Source organism: Stegastes partitus, unplaced genomic scaffold (genome assembly GCF_000690725.1).
Source record: "Stegastes partitus isolate 25-593 unplaced genomic scaffold, Stegastes_partitus-1.0.2 Scaffold80, whole genome shotgun sequence".
NCBI lineage: Eukaryota > Metazoa > Chordata > Actinopteri > Pomacentridae > Stegastes > Stegastes partitus.
Window position 1 is genome coordinate 489387 of NW_007577811.1, and position 27822 is coordinate 517208.

General features: G+C 40.6%; 1 protein-coding gene across 1 annotated transcript in view; it reads left to right on the plus strand.

Moving 5' to 3' along the window:
• gphnb (gephyrin b) overlaps positions 1 to 27822 on the plus strand; it is a 116761-nt gene that overhangs the window by 87144 nt on the left and 1795 nt on the right. Inside the window, exons 9-19 of the mRNA XM_008276748.1 lie at positions 14452 to 14494; positions 16257 to 16394; positions 19439 to 19531; positions 22302 to 22357; positions 24729 to 24848; positions 25078 to 25136; positions 25571 to 25724; positions 26761 to 26882; positions 27079 to 27166; positions 27433 to 27506; positions 27640 to 27704. Of these exons, the coding sequence (XP_008274970.1) occupies positions 14452 to 14494; positions 16257 to 16394; positions 19439 to 19531; positions 22302 to 22357; positions 24729 to 24848; positions 25078 to 25136; positions 25571 to 25724; positions 26761 to 26882; positions 27079 to 27166; positions 27433 to 27506; positions 27640 to 27704 (1012 nt within the window). The remainder of the gene's footprint in view (positions 1 to 14451; positions 14495 to 16256; positions 16395 to 19438; positions 19532 to 22301; positions 22358 to 24728; positions 24849 to 25077; positions 25137 to 25570; positions 25725 to 26760; positions 26883 to 27078; positions 27167 to 27432; positions 27507 to 27639; positions 27705 to 27822) is intronic.

Here is a 27822-nt window from a genome sequence, read left to right on the forward strand (position 1 = left end):
CAGACAGGAAATAAAATGCAGTAAGAGGAATGGCTGAGACTGTCTGACCAGCTGTACTGAGTTGGCTCATTCACCATGTGGGATGGGAATGTGACATCAGTGGAGCTGGTGAGCAGCATAACATGGACCCGTCAGATCAACTGTGTTAGTTCTCACTTTCCACCACACTGGAAATTCACTCAATAGCTCAATCATTTCTGATATGCTGTATGTAGACCTGGAGATAGCCAGAGGAGCGTTTGATAAATGACCAGGGCTAGATGAGAAGCATGGAGCACATATTCCTGGTCAGCTGTGGTTACTAGTTGTTTTGCTTTTCCAGGTTGGAGTCTTCTTTCTTTATATATTCATGAATCATCCATTTTAGAGCAAATGTTCTTGTTCAATAATGTGACTTTATTTAATTTTGAAACTGTGCACAAAATGTAAAAATCACTTCATAGCACTGACAGCACAAAAGCTTTATTTAAGAAGTAAAGACAGCAACTCACCAGAATCCTGCACTGTCAGTCAGCAGTGTCCTAATAATATGTGTATTTTAATTAGACTGACTCAGTAGCACAGGATACAAGAAATATGTAATCTATACCAGATATTTATCAGTGTGTTGCCTGTTCTGTTCTTTTTGTCATGCTGGTGTGCGTGCGTGTGTTGGTATATTTCCAGCCAGTAACTGCTAAAATAGCTGCCTATTACTGGCATTATTTACAAATGGAAAAAACAGCAGCAAAGTTGACATGACAGTAGTCACAATAGCCACATGTCAATGTATTCTTCCTGATTTTGTATTACAAAACACAGCGAATGCCTGTGTGTTGCTTTGAGAGAAAGTTGTTTCCCTTATGCAATATACATGATTGCCCCCAAAACTCACTGTGACCGAGAGCAATAGACACCACTGCCATACAGTCTGGACAAATCAATTAAAATTTTGAAGGAAGTCTGTATAAAAAATAATGCTCTGTATGACAAATGTAAACACAATATCCTTCCAGTTTGAGGAGGAAGCAGAGAGGACAGAATGCTTCAGTCTGTGTTGGTAAATTGAGCATCCCCTTAAGTACCACCTTGCTGCAGTATTTAGGAGAACTTGTGTAGTTCGTTCCTGAGTTTCAATTTGTAACCTCCTGTTGTTTCCTGCCGGTGTCCATTATCTAAGCAGCAAGTCTGATGAGGACAACTGCTGTGAATGTAGAGCATTTCAATTAATAGGAATGGGATGTTCATCTCCTTGGCAGCCCTGCTTTGCAAAGACTATTTATTTTCTAATCTAAAATGTTACTGATTCATGAGGAAAGGTCAGGAATGGTCTAATGACTTTCCTAATAATTCATAGTAAACTTGACATTCATGCGAGCCATTATTTTGGGGAATAGATGTAATATTTGTAAATGGATCAGTGACATGTCAGAGCTGGAAGACTTTTAAACCAGTTCAAACCTGTGCCAACATGCTGTGTTTATGTGTCGTTTTTGTTTTGGATGTTTTGACAAACGAGCATATGAATAAAATGCTGTGCAGCAGCTGTCATGGACATGGTGAATGACTTTCCCACCAGCACAGAAACAGCATACTGGCTGTGGATGATAAACACAATTATCCTTATGTTCCCCCTAAAATCTGATTTAATGGCTATTTGTTCATAACATTCTAAGATAGCATGGGTACTTTCTTGGAGTACTAAAATATAACCTCCTTCTAGCCTCTTAGGAAGAGTTAATGAAAGTCATCACATACCCTTTGTTGGAGGCATCCTTCTTTAGAGTTTGGAGGGCCAATCAACACCTTGAACTCTTTGTTATGCTCCTCAAACCTTTTCTGAACTATTTTCTACAGTGAGGCAGAGAATATTATCAAACTAAAGGGGGACACTGCCATCAGGGAATACCACTGCCATATTGTGGCGTACGTGGTCTGCGACAATGTTAAGGTGGGTGGTATATGTCAAAATAACATAAATGAAGGCAGGACCCAAGGTTTACCAGCAGAACTTTGTGCAGTGCATCACACTGGCTTGTTATCACGCCCCCTTGTCTTCTTCACATAGTGTATCCTGCTGCCATTTCTTTCCCAGACAAATAATACACACACACATTTGGCTTTCCACATGATGTAAAAAAAATATATATGATTCTTCAAACCAAGCCATTGTTCCACGGTGTAGTTCTCATGCTCATTTGGCCATTGTAGGAAACAACATTGGTACTCTGACTAGGCTGTGGCTTTGCAGCTCCTTACACAGGAAAGTACAATGCGCTGTGTGTTCCTGGCATCTTTCTATTGCTTTGCTGTGAAATTAGGCCACACAGGCCAGCCTTTGCTCTCCATGCTTGTCAGTGAGCCTTGGGCTTTAATGATGTTGTCACCTGTTTGTTAGTTGTCCTTCCTTGACCACTTTTGTAGGTCCTAACTACTGCATACCAGAGTCGCCCCCACAAAACCTTTTGCTTAAGATGATTCACGATTTAGCCCATTTTTCTGCTTCCAACATAACAACTGTAAGAAAACTTCAGGAACCGACTTGCTCTCTAATACATCTCAACCATTGACAGGCGCTTTGTAACAGGATAGCCTTTTCTTTTTTTATTTTTCGTAGTATTCACTTAATTTGTCAGTGGATTAAATGTTGTGGTAGAACAGTATGTTTACCACACCCAGATATTTAGGTATCCTAGAAGTACTTATACACTGGGACATTCACAAGAATGGGATAACATTGTTGCATTACACTCAGTCCTTCAGATCACTGATGCATACTTCTCTAAGTACTATAGGTTTAACCAGGAGACATGTCTTTTCTCTTTAGTCAAGTTTCTTGACCATAAGCACTGACATTCTGCAAACAGCATTGGCACAGTTAAATATTTTTGGTGACAAAAAAGTGTTATATTGTTCAAAATGTGTGACTTTTCCTATGAAACCTGTTGTCCTGTTGTCCTGGTGGGAAATCAATTCCCATGCAACTTCTACCTGCTGTCCTGGCCTGTCCTGTCCTATCCTGTCCTGTCCGCCATGCCCTTGGCTGCCTTGGCCCATGTGAGACAGCCACACAGAGACCTGTCATGCCGATGTCCTCCTAAAAGACAGAGGGTGCTGTCCACTCCATCCGTCAGTCTCTGTGTGCCTCTGTCCCCTGCTCAACCTGGCTTTGGCAATGTTAAACCTCTTCTCTTCTCCCTTCCTCTCTCTCGCGGCACCAGGCGCGGCTCCCCTCCTGTTCATCCACCCTAAGCATTGCTGAGGTACTCCTGCATGTGTTCTAATGCTACTACAGCCATCATCATGGCATCAGTTTCTACTCCCTCCTTCTCCAGCAGCACCTCTAGTTTCCTGTCTGGCATGATTGCTTCCTGCCTACACCTTCTATCCTTTCCTTGCCTGTGTGCTGTACTGCCTGCTGCACTCCTCCTGTCTATCTGTGTTTTTAAAACACTGCCCACAATTCTTTCGGTTCAGTCCTCTCTTTTTTTGTGTGGATGTGGTCTTGTTATGATTTTATTCTGATTTTGTCTTGTAATAAAATGTTGTCTCATTCTGGTACACATAGTGTATCTAACCCTTGCCTTGTTTCCGTACTCACACATCCTCCAAATAAACAAACCTCCATCACTTGGCATATTCCTCGACTGTGTTTCAACCTCAAAACTGAAGTTGAAAAATGCTTGAATTATGTATTTGAATGAACATGATATTGCTTGCACAAACAAAGTGTGTTTCTCTCCATCTGTGCTCACACCTCAGTTCCTCTTAAAGGGCCACACTGACACACATAAATCAGCTTGTGAAAGAGAAAAGGCCATGTAAATATAAGCCTGTAAGCCTTTGCAGCCGCTCTCCCTTGCTTGTTACTCTGGTCATGGCCCAATGACTCTGATCTGCGAGTGATAAAGACAAGACCTCAGTGCAAGGGCGTGGAATTGTGCTGACACTTATCCAGTGTGACACCAGAACCACTGGTTAGCAGCACGGCAATCAAGCCACAAAGTTTGAACGTGGACCTAAAAGTACAATATTTAAGGTTGTTTAAGGTAATAATCATTGTATAATTATTTTTAGCACTTGTGCTTTGAGATAACTTTTTTGCATTTTTATTCTAGTTCATCAAAAGATCTGTGCAAATAGATAACTATACCATTACTTTTCATTCAGAGCCTCAACAATACTTCTGCTTGGCAGCCAATTTTAAAATCAGGACACATATTGGAACAGACATGTACGTCTGCTGTAAATAGCAGGAATTTGTCGAACAAAAATGCCAAATATACTGTATGCTTGAAATAATTTTAAAATGTATGCAATGTTTATTATGCAAGCCTGCCCAGGTCCAGATAATTTAGGATAATATTTTAAAATGTTAATGTTAGAACTTGTAGTTCTAAATACTTGGTCATGTCTTTGTCTCAGCTTGAATATATATGATGTACTTTTAATTATGTTGCTATTTTTATTTGTTGCTGATTTTAATATAAATACTTATATTTATAGTTTGAAAAATACATTTTTTGGTGAAAATCCCAAAAAATCCAAGTTTCATCCCCTGTCCTTTAATCATATTCTCATTACTGTTCTTCTCATAAGATAAGTTACATGTCCCATTTCAATTAGATTAGCTACTGTGCCTGGGTTAGTTTTACTTCTGTCCTTTCCATCCCAGTTGGTCACGTGTTGCCAGAGAGAGACCTTGGGTAGGGCCAGGGGTCAAGCACTCACTTGGCTTCACTTCTCATCTTAACACACAGTGATTTAAGTTGAATATGTGATTACTTGATCAGTGCTCTACTGGAAGTGTTTTCAAATCCACTGAATTGGTTCTATTCTTCACCTATCTTCGGTCCTGTTGTGTTTTTGGTTTCTAGTGTTTTATAGTGAATTGTTTAAGATATTCTTTTACTTTAAAAATTTCTTTGATCTAATGTTTACCAGGTTAGTAGTGGCTTAGTTCTGGAATGTGTGGGTGTTTGTTTGGTGAGTTTCAGTGCAAACTGAGCAGACTGTGTGTCCAATGGTCCTTCTTTTAAAACACCACTAACTGATATGTTGTATTGGTCAGTATGGGTGTGCATGTCTGTTGCCTGTACATGTGTGAGTGCGGGTGTGTGTGTGTGAGTGTGTGTGTGTGTGTGTGTGTGTGTGGTATGAAGGTGAGTGACTATCCTGTGGCTTCCCCCAGGCCTCACGGAGAGAGTTCAGGGCTCACCTGGATGAGGTCATCACGCTCAAGTCAAGGTACTCTACCTTGGACCAGGTAAACTCGCTAACCTTCCAGTAACTTCTTACCGGCATGCAGGCCACTCTCATTCCACATAGCACCTAAACCCACTAGTGACATGCACCAGCACTCACTTACACAGGCAGGGAGGCAGCTCGAGAGAGAGGCACACTGAGAGTGTAACAGTTCAGATCACACTGGATTATACTTTGTCATCACATGTACTTGTAAAACTTGAGCAGGTTAGCAAACCTGGTTTTATTTTATTTGATTGTCTATACTGATACTTCAAGAGCAACAATCACAAAATACACAGTATATGGCAGCTTATGTTAAGCTGTTGTAAATGATAGCAGTAAAAAGACAATGTCACAGAGAAATCAAAGTGAGGTAACATTGTAAGTGTAGTTTTTGCAAAAGCTCAGACCCGTTTTACACTTGGTATGAACATACCAACATTTTCTCTGGATTACAGAAATAAAATAACATAGGTAAGGTAAAATAAAAATAGGTTCGGCTCACAATGTGTTCAAATCTCAGTCAGATGTAAATGCTAATTGTTCAGTTTGAATCTGTTATTCAGAAACAACTCTGCAAGGTCACATAACTCAGCTTCTTCCTGCTATCTCAAACCAGCCCACAAAGGTCTACAGACCAACCATTACGTCAAGGTCTCTTTCTTAAGTGTCACACATGAGTGCCTAGAGTGCACTCACAGCTCATTTCATACTGCAGACTACAACGGACATATGAGTTAGACAGTCAGAGCTGAAGGCACATTATCATGACAAAGTCGTATGTCCCCAATGTATGCATACTATATGCAGCAGTACATACACTTGTAAGGACCATACATATCATGGGAGTAGTTACCTTCCAATGGTTCCTATAACTCTCAATTTTCTGTGATTGAATGATTGAATCACGTGTTTTTTTTCACAAAAATAATTATTCATTTATGTTCTTTTATAAATGTATTATTTCATTTGGAAATATGAATAAATTGCTGGATAAAAAATGTACATTCACAAAATTGAATTATCAGTTTTGGTGATGTAGAAAGCTGTATTATTCAAGTTTTCTTAGAGACATGGGCTGTGTCCGAAATCATCTACTCAGTCCCTACTCCCTACTAACTATATAGGGACCAATATATAGTGAACTATGCAGTTTACTATATAGGGAGCACCTCGGCAAAGTAACATTTTGGACACTACTTAAGCTATTAATTATGTCGCTCACAAGCCGTGATTTGTGCTGTAGCAGCATAGTACAAACACATCACAGTTTATTGCATAGCTAAGAACCAGGTCAGCAAAACATAAACGGGATATTACTTACATTTTAATGACAAGTTTTCGTGCTACCGTTCGTCTAATTTGCATTTCCTTTCATGCAATGCATGATGGTATTGCTGGGTTACTGACCGTCAGCTGTACACTACTTTTCACGGTGCATTGTGGGATATTTTGAGTGCACTATATAGGGTCTAACATTTGTAGCTTAACATTCGGATAGCACTACAAAATGAACACAGGTAACTTATGAGTGATTTCGGACACAGCCATGGCCTTTTACCCTCTTGTGAGTGATTACAAATAACTACAGCTGCCGACTCCTCTGAGCAAATTTAAATAGGGCCCATTTAATACACTCATTAGACTCAGCCACAAACACGACAATGGGATAGTCTGATGAGCTGAGTACAAATCTGAAGAAGCAAATAACTGACTTGAACAAATCAGAAAAGTCATTTGGAGCCATTTCAAAGATGATTCAGATCCCAGAATCAGTTGTGCACACAACTGTTTGTAAGTATGAAGTGTAGGTACAGTTGGGTCGCTGCCATGATCAGAAAGAAGTCACAAGCTATCACCTGCTGCTAAGAGACAATTGGTCAGGATGGTCAAGAGTCAACCATCAACAAAAAGCAGGTGCGCAATGAATTAGAAGCTGCTGAAACATGTGTCACTGTCCACAGTCAAGCATATTTTACATCACCAGGGTTTTAGAGGCTACTATGCAAGAAAGAAGCGCTTTCTCTTGAAGCAGCACTTCAAAGCTCAATTAAAGTTTGCTGCTGATCACATGAATAAAGAAAAGGCCTTTTGGAGGTATGTTGTGTGGTCGGAAGAAACAAAAAATGAGCTATTTGGCCTCAATGTACAGAAATAAGTTTTTGGAAGAGAGAAGCTGAGGCCTTTACCCCAAGAACATCAAGCCTACCATCAAGCATGGTAGTGGTTGTATTATGCTCTGGGGTTGTTTTGGTGCCAGTGGAACTGGTGCTTTACCAAAAGTAAATTAAATACTGAAAAGGGAGGATTTCCTTCACATTCTTCAGGAAAACCTAAAATCATTAGCCAGAATGTTGGATCTTGGACACAGTTGGGTGTTCAAACAAGACAATGAAACCAAACACACTTAAAACATAAATAAATAAAAAATGGCTAAATCAGGCTGGAATTAAGATTTTCGACGGGCCTCCCCAAAGTACTTATTTCATACCCATCACAAACCTGTGGACTGAAAGTCACAAAATGTACAGGAATTACACTAATTCTGTCAAATGGCCAAAGAACATTTAACCAAATATTTGCATTGCTATATGTATATTTTTTACCCAGTAGATTTTGTAGTATTTATGAAAGGAAAAAATGCATAATAGTTTTTAGTTGTCTTAGTTTTTTGTTTGTTTCAATCATTCATCATAGGAAACTAAGCATTACAGAACTCATTGGAAACTAATTACTGCCATGATATACATGGTCTTCATAAGCATATGTAAGCTTGTGTTTATGACCATACTTGTAAGGACCACTGTATTATGTGCTGAAAGGAAAAAGAAAAAGTATGCAGTATCTGGAATGCAGAGTTAGTGCTCATAAAACACCATGACTTTCCATGGCTTGAGTATCACTATATTTGGGCCTGCCATCTCTTCCTAAGTAATTTGCATATCAAGATCTGATCACAATCTGGGCAAAAGTGAGATAATTAGAATGTTTATTAATACCACCTATAAATGTAAGGTGAGTGATCTGATTTTATTAACTAGATAACTTATGTGGATACAGATCGCATGTTGATACCAGGCGTAAAAGGGTTCTTTATGGGGTTTTATGAACAGAAACACACATACAACACTTAAACATTCAGCAGATATTCTACAGGGGACATGTCCATTGCGTGAGCCATTTAGGGCTAGCTTTAAAAGTCCTGTGCTGACACAAGACAACATAGGGGGCAAAAAAAAGTTAATCATTATCAAGAGTCAAGTAAATTTGTACATTGTTTTCCATCAGAGTTGCTCTAGAAGTTATCCTGTGTATCGCTACTTTGAGTGGTCAGCAGCATTCCTCTTCATTGCCTCTATCTCAAGATCTCCACCAGCACTCATTCTCTTTCATTCATCACACATCTGGTCATTCGTCAGGTGTTATTTGTGTATCAGTGCCTGGATGATGTTTTGTTTCTGCAATAGATGTGAGCGTATTTGTGTTTTATGTACCTGATTTGGATATGGGTACGTTGTGCTGGATTCACAGAGGAGTAATGGGGCAGCAACTGACATGTCCAAAAGAAGCCATAAGTACTCAAGAATCAGCCCCCCTATGTTCTTGCCTCCTCTCTCCAGTTAGGAGGACAAGGCTCTGGATTGCCACAGCAGCTTTTTGCCCTGCCCTCTACTGCTCTGTCGCTGTTATGCCAGCATTTTGTCCTCTGCTCCAACCCTCTCCCTCTCTCACTCTGTCACCAAGGGGTGAGGCAATTGAGACTGGTTAAAACGAGCCTGCCCTGTCACAGCCTTCTCCTTCTCACAGCAGATGTATAAATCTTCCCCTTTTTGCATAATTTGTCAGACAGCTCCTTGTTTTGTGCTGAGCTCAGCACTGCAGCAGTTGCATCTCATCATTTCCTGGAGCATCTCCTCAGCCGGCTAGTTATTGGCCCTATCGATTTTCGTGGGTGGCTCAAAGGCTTTGGGCCCCATGCTCTCGCTGGCCTGGCCACACTTGCTATTCTGTGTCCGTACACACTGCTGCCACCAACTCTCCAGCCTGATGATCATTGAGGCAGATCTCAATGACAACCATTTGCCAGGTTGTGTCTGCGGTGACAACAGGGTTGGCATGTGGAATGATTAGTGTTTCTGACATGAAAGCCACTGTTTTTTCATTTTTGTGTGTGTGTGCATTCCCAGCATTCTGCCACGTGCTGTTAGTGAAGGGCTTAAGTGTTGTCAGGCCCAAATCCGCAAATGCACACACTCACACAGATATGCCAATACTGGTTTTCATTGTCGTTATTTCTGCTTTATTTCATGTTGGTATGCTTACTACGAGAGTTTCCTAACTGTTGTCTTTGTGCTTGTGTGTATGATGTGTGGCTGTTAACATTAGCATCCCTCATACAAGCCCATTCTCCTCTCTCACTTGGTTGGTCTCTCGCCAGTAATGGGGGATTGCAGGGAAGTCTAGATTAGAAATTAGTGTGAGAATGTTTGCCAGTCTGCTTTTTTTTTACCTTTCCCCCTCTAAATGTCCTAAACATCCCAATCTGCTTTGCACTCATTCTTCACATGTTCTCCTCACTTCCTAACACATCCCCTGTAGCTTTTTCACTGTGTTCATCTCCATATGTATACTGTCTATCCCCATGGCTCTCTGATGGTATGATCTTTTCTATTGAGCTACTTTTTGTCATACTGAGGTCTTGTTTTCCACCTGTGTCAGTGTTAGTGTCATAGCTACATTGCATCAAGATTTTTTAGCTGTGTCCTAGTTTATGTGAAACTGGATTAGAAAGCAGAAATTGTGAATTTTGTGGTTTGTGTTTAAAGAGACCTGCTTGGTAGTGAGACTCTGATGTAATTGCTCTGCTTTGCTCATATCATTCTATTAAAAAAAAGTAGATGCCCTCTTTAGTGTTTTAGCAAGGTACACTTTGTACAAAAATGTCTAAGCTGTTGATTGTTAGTGTTCATATGTGCTTTTCAGTGTCTGCAAGATTATTCTGTGTCTTGCTGTAGCTGCACTTAGCTCTCTTAATCCCTACTTTTGTCTTTCTTTAAATCATGCCTCTCATTCTCTGTGTCTATATGAGGGCTGTGCAGTTGTGGCACAAATACAACAGCTAGTGCTATCATGGAGGTCCACTGCATGTAAAGAACAACAAAGCTGGAAAAAGAGATAATGTTCTGAGATTGCATGCAGGTCTGGCTCAATTAAAAATTTGACTAATTCAGTAGCGTTACCATGGGAAGTGACTATAAACATACTATAAGTATGATGAGAGTATTTAAGTTTAAGCTTCTTGTCCTCAGCTCTCATATTTCTGATCCTTGTCTGGATTCTATCCTTGTCTATTCAGCCCAGTAACTGGCCATTACTTTATCACTGTTAGCCCTCAAATCAAGAAGATTGTGATCACATCAAATGCACACAAATTGCCCCAGTTGCCAAAGAGAGAAAAATCCTCTATAGCCAAAAAGCAATGATCTGTAAAGATAGCTTATGTCTGATATTGGGGTACCTCAAACTGTAATCAAGGTCATGTGTAGCTTTTTGTATTTGAAATTTAAGCCATTTCAGTTTAATATATGTCTATAACTTTCCATCATTTTACGTACATGACTATAACAGAAGATGGAGGAGTCTTCAGTCATTAATCAGGGTCTGTTAAAGTCCATACCACTGTAACAATCTTCCAAGTCAAAAGAGCCCAGACATTAACGTCTGCAATAGGAATATTTTTGAGAAGTCGAGTAGTAAAAGTCAAAATGTTGTTAGCACTTTAACATCACTTGTGCCTGAGGACCTTCTGTATGGCCCTGCTTTCTGCCACCTGAAAGTCCAATTTCTTTTTGTCTCTCTTCTCTTCTTCTAAAACCTCTCCTTGCTGCTTCTCTACCTGCTCCTGCAAGCTAGGGCTTGTCATAGTGGATGCCTGTCTGTCTGTTTGTCCTTCCGTCCGTCTGTCTGTCTTGTCCGTTTGTCTGTGGTGTTGTGGTTGATGGGACAGATGCACTGATGCCTGTGATTCGATGCTTTATCTCCACTAGCTCCAGTGTAGGTTGGAGGGGCTTAAAGATGATCGCAGGAGGACCTTCAGCTCTCGAGTAACTATCCCGCCCCCTTCCCTTTGCCCTTCCCTCACCCTCCTCCGAGGAGCGCGCAAAACAAATGCCCCGCTCTGTGTCTTCCCCCTCTCCTCGCTTGCCTAGCTATCTCTGTAGCTCTCACACTCTTTTTTCTCTGTACGTCGTTCTACCTGTCTGTTGTCGCTGGTCTGTTTCTTGTTCTCAATCTGTCTGTTGTTCACTCTCGTCACTCTTTGTCTCGCTATTTCTCTGTCGGGTCTGTTAGGATTCTTCCTTACTCTGTCTCCCACACACACTTTTCTATCTTTTGTTGTTCACTTTCTTTCTCTATTTCTTTTTCTCTTCCTCCATCTGCCTGTCTATCTCAGCTTCTGTCTCTCCAGTGAACATGCTCTGCTTTCAGTAGTTATGTCTGGTGTGCTGGATGTTTATTACGTAGATGCCGTCAGGCCGCTCAAATGGTCTTTATTGTTTCTGTTCTTTTCTTCCTGTTTTACCTCTTTTCTGCTATGTCTCGGCTCTGTAGTTTAGTGAAGTCTGTCTAGTCTGTGCTTTCTGTTTTTGTTTCTTTCTTTCCGGGCTGCGGGACCACGTCATGCTGATCCTCATCCTTCCACCCCCTAGATTTCTGCCTTCCTACCTGTCTTTTTCTATATTTCTGCCTCTCTATCCCTCCTCCTCCTCCACCATCCCACCCACCCTTCCCCACCTCCCATTTCCCACCCTCTCACCTTGGCTGTTTGGTGACCAGTGGTGTCGCAGTATTAGCTTAGGGAGTGAGGGACGGGAGGAGAGAGAAAGGGGTGGGTGGGTAGGTGAGTAGAGAGACCTTCACCTTCACCATGGGTGTTTTGGTTCTCCATACACCACACGCTGCACATAACCTATATGAACACAGGTCACAGAGGTTACTGACATGCAGCAATTGCAACAAAGGAATGGAGGACTTTCACAGCTCAGAGAAAATGAAAGACAAGTTAGAGTAGACAGACAATAGCTGACTAGGCAATCAGTTTTTTCAACTGACACATTTGAATACTACAACAGATAGACAGACTAGCAAGCGGGAAAGAAAACAAATGGAGAGCTCTATCCAAAATATATGAAAACTGTGCCCAGCTGATAATCCGTTTTGGCAAAATCTACACCTTTTCTTGCACTCAGTTTATCCAACTGGGCATTTATTTGTGCAGGTGTATAGGGAACAATTATTCTCAAATTTTGTGCCAAACCTGCAAACTAATGAACAACATCCTGTAATTCCCTTTCTTATTAATCATTCCTTAAGGCTGAGCTTCCCAAAAGCATGTTCATACTGTAAAACAACATCTTGCTTACAAGGAGTTTTAAACATATAGTGCAGCATTTTAAAATCAACACGTCAATGCTTTGTTTCTTTTACATAAATACCATGACAGCAATATGATGAGGCAAGAGGTTTGACCACTGATGAGTCCATAATTCAGGAGTTGCACCCGCTGTATAGCCCCTTTTTACTCTCACTTTCATTTACTGCTAACCTCCTCCACTGAAGTATGTGCACAGTTAGATTTCATTTAAAAGCTGCTGCCGGAAAATCAGTTTCGTTCTGTTTTGCAATATAAAACAGAATGAAGGTGCTGATCTTTCAGTCAAGGCTAAAACTGAGACTGGAGTTGCATCTTATTTCCACACTGCATATTAATTCTTAGCAAGTTTTAAGCATGCCTTGTGTCTACACCAGAAAAATAACAACGTTGAATATACTGATATAGTTAATATGCATGCTAACTCTTGCTAATTTTTTAGAGTGCTGTTGTTGGACACCACTGCCTGTGCACAAAAGAATTAATGAGGGGCTCACAACTGGCTGTACACATGAGAGTGGAGTGAAAAGAGAACACTGGAAAATGAAAAGAATGTATTAAATCTTAAAAACATTTTGCTTTCTTATTGTAAAGTTTTATTGACAGTGCTGTCACAGTGTGTCTGATGTGTAGCAGCATCATGTCACGTCACGTCCTATAGCACAAAGTGTTAGCCTTCATTGATTTCTCTTATGCTACAATATTAACGTGTTTTGGATTATTTTTAGTGTCTTTATTACATAATTAAAGTATAGAGTTGACAGGTAACAATGGAGATAGGGAACACAGTTACAACAAAGATCACTTGAACCAGGTATTATGTGTCCCAGCTCTACCACTGTACCTTGATTTCTTGTACACTAATGCAACAACATAAAATGACAATGAATGTTTCACATATTAAAACATGTTGTATGGAACTGGGACACAGCAAATATGACATGGCCACGGTTAAACTTCTTTCAGCATGTTCAGCAACCAAGGCACAAGAAGTTCTCTACTCTGACACGAAGAAATAAGTTGATGGGAAATGTGGTTATTACTTTGACAAATGATGATGTGAGATCACCGCTAATTGTCTCTGTCTTGGATACTCCTGTTTTCATAGTTTTGCTTAACTCTGCAAAAATACACTAGTTCTAAACATTACATGTATTGCTTTTAATAGTGTGTTTTCCATTCTCTCACCACAGACAGCAGACAGAGTTGTAGTCTCAAGTTGTTTTTGGGAAACGCAGCCCAGTTTGAACCCACTCTGCTCTCCTCCCCACCTTGTCACATATGATAAGCTACTATGCATCATCAGCAATTTTCAGAGAAATCTCACCATTCTGCGTCACACCTGAACAGTCACTATTGATATTCAACACAACATTTCCGCTACATTTGATGTTACACCATAGGACATTTAATACATCTGTTAGGACCTTGTGTTACAATATTGTCACTGTTGTTGCCTTTGTCCATGTATTCCTTTTAGTGCTCCAGTCTAATAGTAGTGTGACATATCCAATTATCAGTGTGACTGTCACCTGTGATATGATGATGTAGCGTGCATTGAGTGATCATAATGTTAATGCAAGGAGATGTAGCCATCTCTTAACAGCAGGACAAAGTGCACAGTGTAGCGTGACACAGCTCTTGTCAATGTTTCTGACTGCTGTTAAATAGCTGGTCATTTGAAGCATGTGAAAAGAGCAGTGTGGTTTATCTGAAACTACTACCACCTCTGCTGTCCTTCTCTTTCCTTTTGCCCTTTGTCTTTCTCTCCCAATCACTCTCTCCATCTCTAGGTGCAGTCGCGATGCAGCAGCAAAGAAAATATCCTAAGATCAAGTAAGTAGTGTAGTACCTTTCCTATTCAGAAGACCAGTCTCTTTCCTATGTGTTGTATTTGAATGTGTGCTCTCGAATACATAAATAGATTCTAAATGTGCATGTGGTGTGATAATGTGAGCATAATTTATGTGTGAGGCTGTGTGTGGCTGCTGTGTTCTGTTTGCATGTTGCTCTGTGTATGTGATGTTTTGCTGGAGGTTGTTAAGCCTCATGTTAGGCATCAGAATATGCTGTGGAAGTGCAAGTGTATGTTTAAAGGGGAAAAATTAGGTCAAGGGAAATCAAAGCACAGCGCCTATTCTTTGCTGTAAGGCAAAGAGGCAGATGGAAAGAGAGGCAGAGGGAGATAAAGAGAGAGGAAAGAGAGAACAGATTACACATTAGTTACACCTTGCTTTGTTCCTTTTACGTTTGGAATTATTAGAGAGGTATTATTAGATCAACATGGCTGCTATCAGGCACCTCTATCATGCAGCTGCGCTCTACAGCTTCCACAAACAAACAGCTATTTATTGCCAATCCCTCCTCATGGCATTTAAATGCTGTTATTGCACATATAAACCTAGATGCACAAAAAATAAATCATGTTAATCCAGTTGTCTTATATTCGTGTGAAGACACACTAGAAAATATGTGTTTATTTATATAATTCTGTTTTACATTTGTACATTTTATGTGCATATCATATGAAATCTGACCTTTACTGCTACAGCTGCAAACCCAGTGGGCTCAGATCAGATTAAGTTTCTCAGTAGGTTTTCCCAAAGTTTTTTCATTCCTGTTGGGCCAAAAGAAAAATCTTAAAATATAGTTTTTGTCTCTAGAGATAGTTAAGTGGTTCAGTTCCCTGCCTTTGGAGCCACAAAGATGCCTGCTGTCTTGGGATTGAATCCCAGCAGAGTTGTCTTTCCTCTCCCTCTACCTCTTTCAGTCTTCTTCTCAGCTTTCAGAGTGTCTAAATATAGAATTAAAATGCTTAAAAGGGTAAGTGGACAGCCCAATCTCCTAGCACCAATGGTTTGTTACGTGATTTATCTTTGTATCTTTGTTTATCAAACACAATATCAGGTGGAACTGGTTCAACCAGACTTAAATTTTAAGGCAAAACCTCTGAAAACAATCCCTTTTTGATACCTTGTGGTCATTATTTATGTGCATCTATTTGATTGACTGTCCAAATTCTACATGTAAAATTTAAACACTACTGAGTGCCATAAAAAACAGCTAATAAAAAATATGGTGTCCATACCACTTTTATCACAGTAACAACTGTATTAATGCAATTCCTTTCCAATACAGCAAAAATAGGATGCACGACATGCTAGTGAAAGCAAAAACAATGATAATGTATAGACACATTTGAATTTACTGCTCATCATAAAGGAAACTATTAGATAAATTGTCTGATATTAGTTTACTGGAAATTTAGTGCAAGCTACAATTTCATATGATCTGTATAAAATCCATAAAAGATATTATTTGTTTACATGAAATTTGATAATCTGCCAGTTTGTGGTAAATTAATGTTATTTTAACCCCTCAAATGTCAATATCTGCCTGACAATTACAAGACTGGTCAGGTATTCCAAAATGTTTACAATGCAGAAAGCTATTAATGACTGACAAACACAGCTACTACATATATATAGTGTACCTTGTCTACTTTAAGTATACTGTACACATTGTGTCTTTTTTCTGAATATGGTTTGTTTTTGTGGCACCTGTTTCATGACAGTGTATGTAATGAATATCTACTCAGGTCACAGTGCAGTGGACATCACCAAGGTGGCTCGGAGGCACCGTATGTCCCCTTTCCCCCTCACCTCAATGGACAAGGCCTTCATCACTGTGCTAGAGATGACTGCCGTCCTGGGCACTGAGATCATCAACTACAGAGGTAAAAAGAAGAACAGATGTTTGGTTCCCTTTAAAATTGTATGGTCTTGTAGGTGTAGCAAGCTGTCTACAGGTGTTCTCAGTTTGTTAGTCTTTCCCCTTGACATTTACAGTTTACCTTTCCATCACGTCTGCAGACACCAGCTCCTATAGATGCAGGGAGATTGATCTGTCATGCCTTTCAATGTAGCACCGTGCATGTTAAGTTCATATGGTGATATTTAAATACTGTGTGTCCACAACTGGAGACCTCACTTAATTGCAGTCTCTGCCGACAGGTAACTACGTTAGTGACACCAACACAAATTATCTCGACTACTTGGCCACACGCATATCAAACCTTTCCTAACAATTCATGTGTACTGCTTGAACCACCCACTTCTTACAGCACAGAAATGTTCATGCATTTCAATACATTTTTGCAAACACTCATTACTGTTTTTCTAGAACTAAAGACCTGCGGTCTGCTTGCTCAATGCAGTTATTGTTCCTATGATAAAAATCGCAAATTGGATCTAACACCAGGTCTTTTACATTCTTTATTGTGCTTTAATCTTTGGGAGAAAAGACAGAGGGAGAGCTCTGTTTGCCACATTGTTGACTTCCTTATTCCTTTATCTATATACCTATATCGATGCACAGGTGAGTTACGCTCACACGTGCATCAAGCCAGCCAGTTCAGGTTATTGTCATTATTATCAATATCAAATGTGTTAATATCTCAGTATCATCTTTACAGCTTATATCTGCCCAAGTGGTAGAAAAAAAAATTATGCTTGTGCAAAAAGTTAAAGAGAAAATTATTGCCGTTCATTCACATTGATTTTCAGTCTCTGTAGTGACATGTTTATGTGTGCATGAATGCATGTTCGTTTTTGTTTTATAATAATTATCATTCTGATACTGTAAAATGTGTACATTTTATGGCATTTTGCATTGTGTCTTTGCATGTCAAAAAAGACATGCACAGATGCAAGTCTGCAAAGTGAAGTAGGTTTAGTACTTAGGGTCTTGTCATTCTTCTGGCAGAGTGGTCTAAGCACCCATGGAGGGTGACACAAAGCCAAGCTGAGGGCCGGAGGGGAGAAAACACACTCTTTAATGTATATCTAAAAACAGTGTAGTGAGGTGTAGGGGCAATAATGGCCTACAGCGCACATAGCTTCTAGATCAATCATGGTAGAAGGAACATTCTTTTTTTACTGGTGTAAAGTGATGTTTCATGTTTTTAAAGAGGTTACTGAGGTGCAGGATTCAAAAGAGTACAACTGGGAGGAGGGCAGTGGGGTAAGCAAGAGAGGAAGAGGGGATTTAAGAGATGAAATATTTTGACAGACAACAGCTGGAGCAGCTCCCTTGGTGGATGTAGAGCAGTCTGCACACGTGTTCAGTGGGTGTGTTTGTGTCAAGTGCACAGTGTCATAGTTTGATGATGGGTGTATATGCTGTGTTTTTGTATATGTGTAGGAAATGTCTGTCATTATATTGTCATAATGGTGAATAACACATATTCCTGAACACTGAATTGCATCACTATTTTTTCCAAAATGTCATCTTTCCTCATTGTGGGTAAACACTTGTATTCCTATTAAGTTCATAACAGTTAAATACTTAGATGAATACCTAATTGATAAAACACTTTTAAGGAATAATTTGACGTGCTGACTCTCTGTCTCACTAATAAATGTGTATAAATTATATGTACTATACCTGTGTCCTGTTTAAACCCTAAATATGAAGCCACAAACATCAGCAATATAGCTTGGACAAAGCCTGGAAACAAGGGGACACAGATATCCTGGCTGTACCCAAAAGTGAGATCATCCTTCTATAAACACCTGTAAAAGCTTACTGTTAACTTCTATTTGGTTTGTTTCATCTTTACAAAATACTATGTAAATCTGTATGTTGTTTGTCCCACTGTTTCCACTTAGCTTCTTTCTGTAGCTTCATATCTACTGGACTGTGCGTCTAAGAGAGGATGAGAGAAAACCTTCTAATCCATGATTAAGTTTTTAAAAAATTAATTAATCAAAAAAATTTAAAATGAGCATGTGTCTTTTCCCAAAAAACCTGACAGTTCTTTCTATCTACATTTTTTTTTTCCGATCGTTTAATAGCATTGTTTGGGGGAGTGAGGTCACTGTGTCCTCTCCTTAAATCACCGTCGTGTAACTATTTTAAAATTTGGACGTATTACAACAGATGTTTTGAAAGCTTCTTGTCAGACTCACACTTCAGTGCTGTAACAAGACATCACCTCTATTCTATTTTTGCTCACAGTTCAGCTTTAGCGTATGGTTTTAAGTAGCTACGTAAATGGCAGCTTGAAAGAAGAAGCAGTTGTGGAAATACACCAGAATATCTCAAATGAAATGCTGCTGACCTAAAAACAGTGTAAGGGCTGGACATGAGCGTGTGTGTCTGCGACTGACATGCATTATGAGTGTATCTGCATTACTTTTTCCCTTCAGCCTATTGCTGTTGAAGCTTAGATCTTCATATTGATACCAAATGTCTCAGAAAAATGCTATAGTCACACAGAAACTTAAGGTATTTTAGTGCCACCATTTTTTTTTCCTCCACCCACCCTCCCTCTGACCTTTTCTGTCTTTCTGTCTGTGAGCCATTGTCTCAGTGAAGAGTGTCTTTTCATCCTCCACAAAGGTTTTGAAGTTATCTGGTCAGTGGAAGTGGTTAAGAAAGTTAAACAGAGACACTGGCAAGCTCCCATTTTCGATAAGTGAATCAGTAAATGAAAAAGAGAAGGGCAGAATGTGTGTTCATGCATGCTGGTCAGGTGATGAGTCATACAGAGAGATCCTGATGCATGGTGTCATACTCTGTCTCTCTTTAAAATGCACACACATATACACACCTCTGACACATATGTCTCTGTGTATCTTCATCTGAATCAGATGAACTGCCTCACCCTCTCTGCCTCTGTCTTTCTTTCTCTCTCTAGCAGTGGCTCTCTACCTCCACCACCTTTCACCCAGCTGTTCCTCTTTTCCTTAAACACATGTTCCTCCCCTTCTCACGCAGATGGGATGGGTCGAGTCCTGGCTCAGGACGTTTATGCCAAAGACAACCTGCCCCCCTTCCCTGCCTCTGTCAAGGATGGTTATGCTGTCAGAGGTGAGTACCATAAATTACGACAAATCATGTAAAATATAAATTCCTCTTCTCTCATTCTTCTTTTCTATCTCAGATCCTTTTACTAGACATACTCTCTAAAATAGTGGAGGTATAGTAATATTGTAGACTTAGAGACATGTACATAATAACAAAGGGAGCAGCCTGATCATGCAGGTCAGTGTGAGCATCAGCCAGTGATGCACATTTTAAACATACCAATATACAATGTAGGTTAATTGCACATTAGAAACAATATGTATTGTAGCCAATGTTCTGCTCATATAATGCGTTCATTTTACCAACAACTCAAGCAGACAAGACAATGTTTAATCCATTACTGGTCCTTTTTCGATCTTTTTACTGTGATTTTATCTTGAGGCACAGTTATGGAGCACTGGAGGCTTTGCAGCTGGTTGCACCAGCTGTTCATAAATCCCAGCTTTCCTTGATTATGAGTGAGTAAGTGTTTATTAAATGAAGACTACAAAGACTCTGTCAGATGTAATAGTTACAGAACCAAAAGACAAAATGGACTCTGGCTTGCATGTGACCTGTTTAAAGCAAAGAGAACACGCGCTAATGAGATATGGTCCATACAACTGACATGACACTTGTTCAAAATGCTGATTAATTGCATTGTATTGACAAACAGATAAACAAACAGATATGATATTGATACACTAGATTAGAAGGAAGAAGTTTTGTCAAAACATGAATACAATAAAATAAATGATCAAATAAAAACCTTAATCTTTTCACCAAACTGATTTAAACTAGGACAACTGGTTTAAAAAATACCACAATATGCCTGACATGTTATACTAATTATGTCAGTCATGATCTTAGTATTGCATCGTCAACATCAACATTTATTTCAGAGTTAACCATTGCTAACTCTGAAATAAATGCAGTTTGCAGATCCAGTTAAATCAAGTAATGCCTACATTTATAAAGGAAAGCTCATTGGAATATGTTCTTTGGTCTCCTACAACTCGTATTTTTGAAGTTTGGTTATCCTACATGCCAACTTCGTTTTGTTTCTTGTTTTTCATTGGCCATTGCTGTAAATTATTCCCAGCAACCGGTTCTTAGTGCTGTGATAACTCATCAGAGTGGGTTCCCAGGTGAAATCCGAGTAAGGTTGGTTGAGTTCTCTTCTCAGTAATTCAATGGCTGGGAGTACTGGAGAGCACTGAGGGACCTGTTAACCTGGAGAGCAGGGGACAGCTTGCTGGCTTCAGGCAACTCAAAAACTCCTGTATGTAACATCTGCTGTTAGCTTCTTCTGATGGAGTAGGAGGAGCAGAACACCACAGGTCTCGCTGGAGAATATGCATCTGTTCTGAGGGCCTGGTGCCTACTGAGACATAGATGTGCAGTTTTTAGAGATGTTAGTTTCTAGACTTTGGGTGTGGATGAAGCTAACAACATACAATATATACACGTTGCCTCATAGGATGAAAGAAGTCCTAAGCTTATAGCCAGATATGTCATAGTCACAAATGATACATAAGTCAGAAGTTCCTTCTTCATGGTATCAGTAATAGACGAGGCTGTGGCCTTTATGTCTTGTGAGTGTGATGCATTTTGAACAAGTATGCAACGGGGGTTCATGCCAAGAACTGCAAAGGCACTTCCTAAGAGGTCAGGAGAAATGCAGGGAAAGATAAAACATGAAGTCTTTAGTACAGGATGCATCTGGGAGTTGAGAATAATGAAAACCTTACAATTCCATAAAGTCAGTTGTTCAAAGACTTGAAAAAACAGTTACAGCAATTTTTTTAGGTCAGCAACTTTTGTTTTTTTAGTGTCAATGATAGTTTAAATTATTCCACAGGAAAAGAGTTTTGAAATAACTAGTTGGAAAGCATTTATTCATCGAAATGTTTAACCATGAAATCAGAGAAGTTTTACTCAATACATTTTGTCAAAGAATACTTTAAAGTTTAAAGGGCATTTGTGTATCTTGTGAAGTCTCATTCTTTGGTCTGTGTGTTTGGTCTGTAGTATAGTATCTTTGTAGTTGCCTAAGTCAGATATTTGGCAATATTGAAATGGTTGGTCTGTATACACTTTAGAAAGGAGGGCATGATTCTAAAAATGTCAGACCACTGAAATTGATGTTCATGCAGTTCTTGGCATGATCACCTGCAGCATACTTGTTTAAAATGCATCATACTCACAAGACATAAAGGCCACAGCCTTGTCTGTTATTGATGCCATGGAGAAGGAACTTCTGACTTATGTATCATTTGTGACTATGAAACATCTGGCGATAAGCTTAGGACTTTCTTGAGCCTATGAGGCAAAGTGTATATATTGTATATTGTTGGCTTCATCCACACCCAAAGTCTAGAAACTAACATCTCTAAAAACTGCACATCTATGTCTCAGTAGGCACCAGGCCCTCAGAACAGATGTGTATTTTCCAACAGTTTTCTGATGAATTTCTGATCAGTAACCCTGAGCATTGACCATTGAGGCAACACTACCCATGGCTTAGGCAGAAGAAAAGAGCACACACAACCTGCTACAGCTGCAGGCCGCTGCAGGACAGAGGGGGATACCTTGTGGGAAAGTGGTTCACATGTGCCCCATTATGTTGCAACATGTGGTAACATTTACGTGTTTTTTCTGTAAGGAAATGTTTAAATACTGCATCTGATTTTTAGATGTTCAATTAAACAAAGACATTTTTCTCTCTCGCTCTCTTTCACATATTTTCTGCTGCACCCATGTGTAATGCCATTAAATCTTTCATTTATTTTAGCGGCTGATGGCCCAGGCGACCGCTTCATCATTGGAGAGTCCCAAGCTGGAGAGCAGGTCTGTGTCCACATTGACACCTAGACTCATATGTTTAGTCTCACTCTTAAAGAGACCCTCCCACTCATATACAACCATACAGCCTGGATGTAAAACTGAATGACCTTACTTCTGTTCCTCACCTCATGCCTTGACCAACTGTAATTGCACATTTGCAGGTGATGGGAAACCCTGCACTAAAGAAGTTCTACAAAGTCAAACTAAAAACACATTAGACCTGTGAGACAAGAATAGGCAACAGTGATTTACTGACTACCTCAGCATCTCACATGCCTGTTGACATACCCTTTGCGATGTCTGCAATTTCTTTGATATATATTTTTAGCGTGTTTTTTCGGATATGTTTAATAATTTTACTCAAAGTCGTCATCAGTTCTGAGAATGTACTGTGGAAAACTTGGTAACAAGCCTTTTGTTGTTTTTAGTCATATGCAATAGATTTTTTTTCCCCCCCAATGGGAATGTGACGGCTGAGAGCCGCTCGGCATGCGGTGGGACCCAAACGAAATAGTAGACTGGGTTAAACGGGAAAAAACAGGCTTATTAAGGCAATCCGGGAGGTGCTCATGTAACGATTCTTCGTGCCCATGCTCGTGTGGGGATTTCCCATGCCAGTGCTCGTGGAGGGTTCTCTCGTGCAGGTGCTCGTGAGAGGGGGGAAATCCTACTCCTACTACTCCTACTACTCCTACTCCGACGGACGAGAGGGACACCCCTGAGACACAACGCCCTGAGCCGGTAGAGATGGCGTCGACCCGCTCGGAAACAGGATCAGAGGCAGCGTTGACCCGCTCGAGAACAGGAACAGGAACTTGCTCAGGGGCGGTGTCGACCCGCCTGGGGATGGCCAGGATGCAGGACCAGTGTGGTGGGACTGGCGGAACCTCAGTGACGCTCGGTGGTGGGGTCTGGGCGCTGGGGAGCGGTGAGGTCCGGTGTCACCAGAATCCATGTTTCTTCTCCGGGGCAGCGGACTGAAAGCAGTGCGCATGGCACAAGATGATCCAACTGGAGATAGTGGACGTTCCCCAATCCAGGTGGGGATTGTGTTGTTGCAGCCAGGGGGAACCCAACACTCCAGGGGCTAAGGGTGAAGAGATGAGCTGGATGCTCTCCCAATGGTTCCTTAAGATGATCAGTGACAGAGGAGGGCTACGAGTCTGCCATTTAAGGTACAAATTATGCCAGGGGTCTCTAGGAACTCCAAGGGGGCATTTTTCTGACTAGCAAACTCTGAATGAAGAAAATTGTCAGAAGCCCCAGAATCAATTAAAACATGCAAAGAACAATCTCGAGATTCCATGTGCAGGTTCGCGGGTAGAGTAACGGGGGGGGGGGCAGTAATGGGAGGAATCCAGGGAGGATCCGGCACTGGCAGATGCCGTTTGGTTCAGCTGGGAGGAAAATCCTTGGACGTTGAGGGAGAGGGCCTGGAGGTAGACCATTAGCCCGTGTAAAAGCTGGTCATGCTTTCCAAGCAGGGTTCCTTGTGCAGTAAGAGGCTCCTTAACGGTGCTGGGGTTCCTGGATCCATGTCTTTGGCCAGACGATTCTGTGACGGCTGAGAGCCGCTCGGCATGCGGTGGGACCCAACCGAAAGAGGAGACGGGGGTTAAAAGGGAAAAACAGGTTTGGAGCACCAGGAGGCAGATGAGGAATCCGGGGTGGTTGCGCTGGTGTAGCGGTGGTGCAGGAGGGTGATTTCCCATTCCAGTGCTTGTGTAGCAATTCTTCGTGCCAGTGCTCGTGGAGGGTTCTCTCCCGTAGGTGCTCGTGAGGGGGTAAAATCCGGCTCGTGCTCCCGAGGTGGATAAGGCTGGCATGAGAGGCGGATGGCTGGACGCTGAGACCGGCGGAGGAGACGCTGGAGAACAAAAAGAGGACAGCAACGGTTACTCAAGACTTGAGACAGCTTGGCAAAAAAGCACATGTGCTAGAGACTGTAGCTAGACTGCCTGAATGTACCACTCGTGGTGTTCACAATCGTCTGGGACAGGAGTTCAGGTGAGCAGTGGCTTTAACCTGTCCGCTGATGAGGCGGACATTTAACGCGTCTTAGAGGAAAATAAGTCACCCAGCTGTGCCAACGAGGTAGCGTCCTCCTCTGACCAGCCCCGCCCAACCTGAAAATGAGACGCACAGCCAACCGAACACACATAAAAACAGCAGGATCCAAAACACACAGTAAAATGCGTCCATAATCACCACAGGGAATGCTCAATCAATGGCTCGCACATTTGACCATCCATTGATAATTCAGTTAAAAAGTGAGCCAGTTACATACTACACTCTTGGTAGAGTGAAAATCATGTTTCATCCTTACTTGGGATTACATTTTTGACTTATTTTTGTCTTTTCTGTGTATGTGCAGCCCACCCACACAGTGATGCCTGGCCAGGTGATGAGGGTGACGACAGGTGCCCCTATACCATGTGGGGCAGACGCTGTGGTCCAGGTGGAAGATACTGAGCTCCTCCGAGAGTCTGAAGATGTAAGTGTGGTATTTCAGCCAAAATAAAGGCAGCATACCTTAACTGAACCCAAACAGCAGCTCGCAGGAGATGGAATCAGTAAGATTTTTTTCAAATTTCACTCAGACTGGCTTTAGCCTAGAAATGAACAGAATACAGAAAGCATCTTGGTCGAGTACAGTCACACAGGCCTGATAGGAAACTGTATCTGTTTACTGTGATGGATCTGACTGCTGTTTTTTCTTTAAGGGCACAGAGGAGCTGGAGGTACGAATCCTAGTACAGGCTCGCCCAGGTCAGGACATCAGGTTAGTGTATTACTGTGTATGTGACTATGATGCAAAATTGTAATCACTGTATTTCTGAAATACTGGAAATGTGGTCCTCATTGATAGCGCTCCTCAGATTAACTCCCCCACATATTGGTTTGCCTGCCCACCTTTGAGTGCAGAGCTATCTATAGGTCGTACCTAGTTAAGGAAAGATAGAGTGTAAATACCTTTTAAGGGTGTGCTTTAGATTTTTGCCAATACTGTTTGCCTCTATTTAATTATATTGACCAATAAAATGCTGATTGCGATTGAAGGAAAACAAATGTTTGAAACACACTAAATACCTCATCTAGCATGTTAATATATGACACACTTTGGGGACTTTATTTGCTTAAAATTGTAAATACAAAGCAGTAATTGCAGTTTAGGGTTTTGCAGGTTTTTAATGCATAGTGCTTGTCTCTCTGTAGACCTATCGGTCATGACATCAAACGTGGGGAGTGTGTGCTGGCAAAGGGAACTCATATGGGCCCATCTGAAATTGGTCTCCTGGCGACTGTTGGAGTCACTGAGGTGGAGGTCCAGAAATTCCCTGTGGTGGCTGTCATGTCCACAGGAAATGAGGTAAAGGTTCCAAAAAACATTATTTCAATATCAGATAGATGCTCAAAATTCACAGCGTCTTTATTAGCCAAAAAGTTCAGCCCAGGCTGCATATTAATGCACATCAGCTTTGTTTGCTTTGGCTACAGACACCAGAACAACATTCTGAGGGGAATTTGCATGTAGCTGTTTTATATGGACTTTCAGTTGTAAAGAATGTCAATATCAGTGACCAGGTGGTCAAACAATCACATTTTTGCATTTTCTATGTGACTGATGCGTAGTTTATATTTCATGGGTTGTTTAGCCCGCATGGAGATTGTTGGCAGACTCTGGATAACACCACCTTACTCCTGGTTTAAATATATGCTACACAGATCAGTCTCTAGTCACAAACTCAATGGCTACATATTAAACCTATGTACCTATTTGTTGATGTCTTGTCCTTGTCTGCTTTCTGATGTGATCATCTGATGAAATAAAAAGAAAAATTGATATACTTTCATTTTCTTCTCATTCTTAACCACACTTTACAGAGTTATTGTCTACTTTTACCCTCTATTTTTTGGAATATTCTTTCATATTAATGCAACATTTTTGATACATAGAAGTAGAGAATAGAAAGCTTGACGAGAGCTGTTGTTTACAACTGAAACTAGACAGTATGTTTTTCCACAAAACTTAATAAGCAACAACAAATGGGTGTTAATTTAAAACTTCAACAGTGACTTTTTTTATTTTTTTTTAACTGAGTGACATTTTTCATAATCACTGTTTAAGCCTTTTTCAGATTTCAGATTCTTCATTCTTGACACAGAGAGCAGCGTAAACACACTGACAATCTGACTATAAACAAAGTAAATTTGCCAACAAGAACTACAACTTGTCTTGTTTTCTAGCTGAAGAATTATTTCTTTATTTACTTTGTTGTCACCCTAAGAGATGAAAAGAATATTTTGTAATAAGCATCATACAGGATATGGTTGACTTGAAAGACGGTTGTTGAATAAATAACAAGTGTTTCTAACATTTTGTTTCTCTTGGTGTGTTGTGGTAGCTGCTGAACCCAGAAGACGACCTCCATCCTGGAAAGATCAGGGATAGCAATCGCTCCACCCTGCTGGCCACTATCCAGGAACATGGCTACCCCACTATCAATCTTGGCATCGTGGGAGACAAGTACGCTTATTGATCTAGTCTCTACCAGGACTTCGTTTCACCCCTTTACACTCCCAGTATAATTTTAATCATCTTAATGTTCTTCCTCTTATTCAAAGCTAGCTCTCAATTTTCATTCTGCTGCCATTATTTGGTCTCCTGTGAGTTACTAAATGTTTGCTTTAAATGTGTTTACATGTTTCTCTGTTCCGTGCAGCCCTGATGACCTTCTCAATGCTCTGAATGAAGGCATCAGCCGTGCTGATGTCATCATCACCTCAGGAGGAGTGTCCATGGGAGAAAAGGTAGAGAGGCAGAACATGCAAACATCCAGTAATGGCATTGTGTTTCACTGACACCTTGTGGCAGATGGAGGGAGGATTACAGAACTTATTTTACTGGAAATTTTTATAGGTGGTTTGGGTTCATTTATTTTTGTATTTTTTAATGAATTTTTAATTCTTAGTGGTAGTATAATTTTTAAAGCACAACAAAAGTTCTTTACATTAGAATCTTATGTCAGTATTCTTTTTGGGTTTATAATTTTCTTTATTTCTCATCTCTGTTTTAGGACTACCTTAAGCAGGTGCTAGATATTGATCTTCATGCTCAGATTCATTTTGGTCGTGTTTTCATGAAACCAGGGTAAGAAAAGGAATCTGGATCATTCTTACAGTTTACAGCACAGTTATCAAGTGCTTTGCAGACAATACACTAGAATGATACAACATAGAGGATACTTGAAATGTTAAATTCAGCATGTGTTCTTTTTTTTCAGTCTCCCAACAACATTTGCCACCTTGGACATAGATGGTGCTCGCAAATTAATCTTTGCCCTCCCAGGTAGTGTGTGAAGTTGAGAGAAAGAGTGATTCACCCGGCTGTTCACGCAGAGATGTTACTCATATATTTTCTACTATGCTCTGTTCTCCTGCTCTCCTCTCTCTGTCCGTCCATCCGT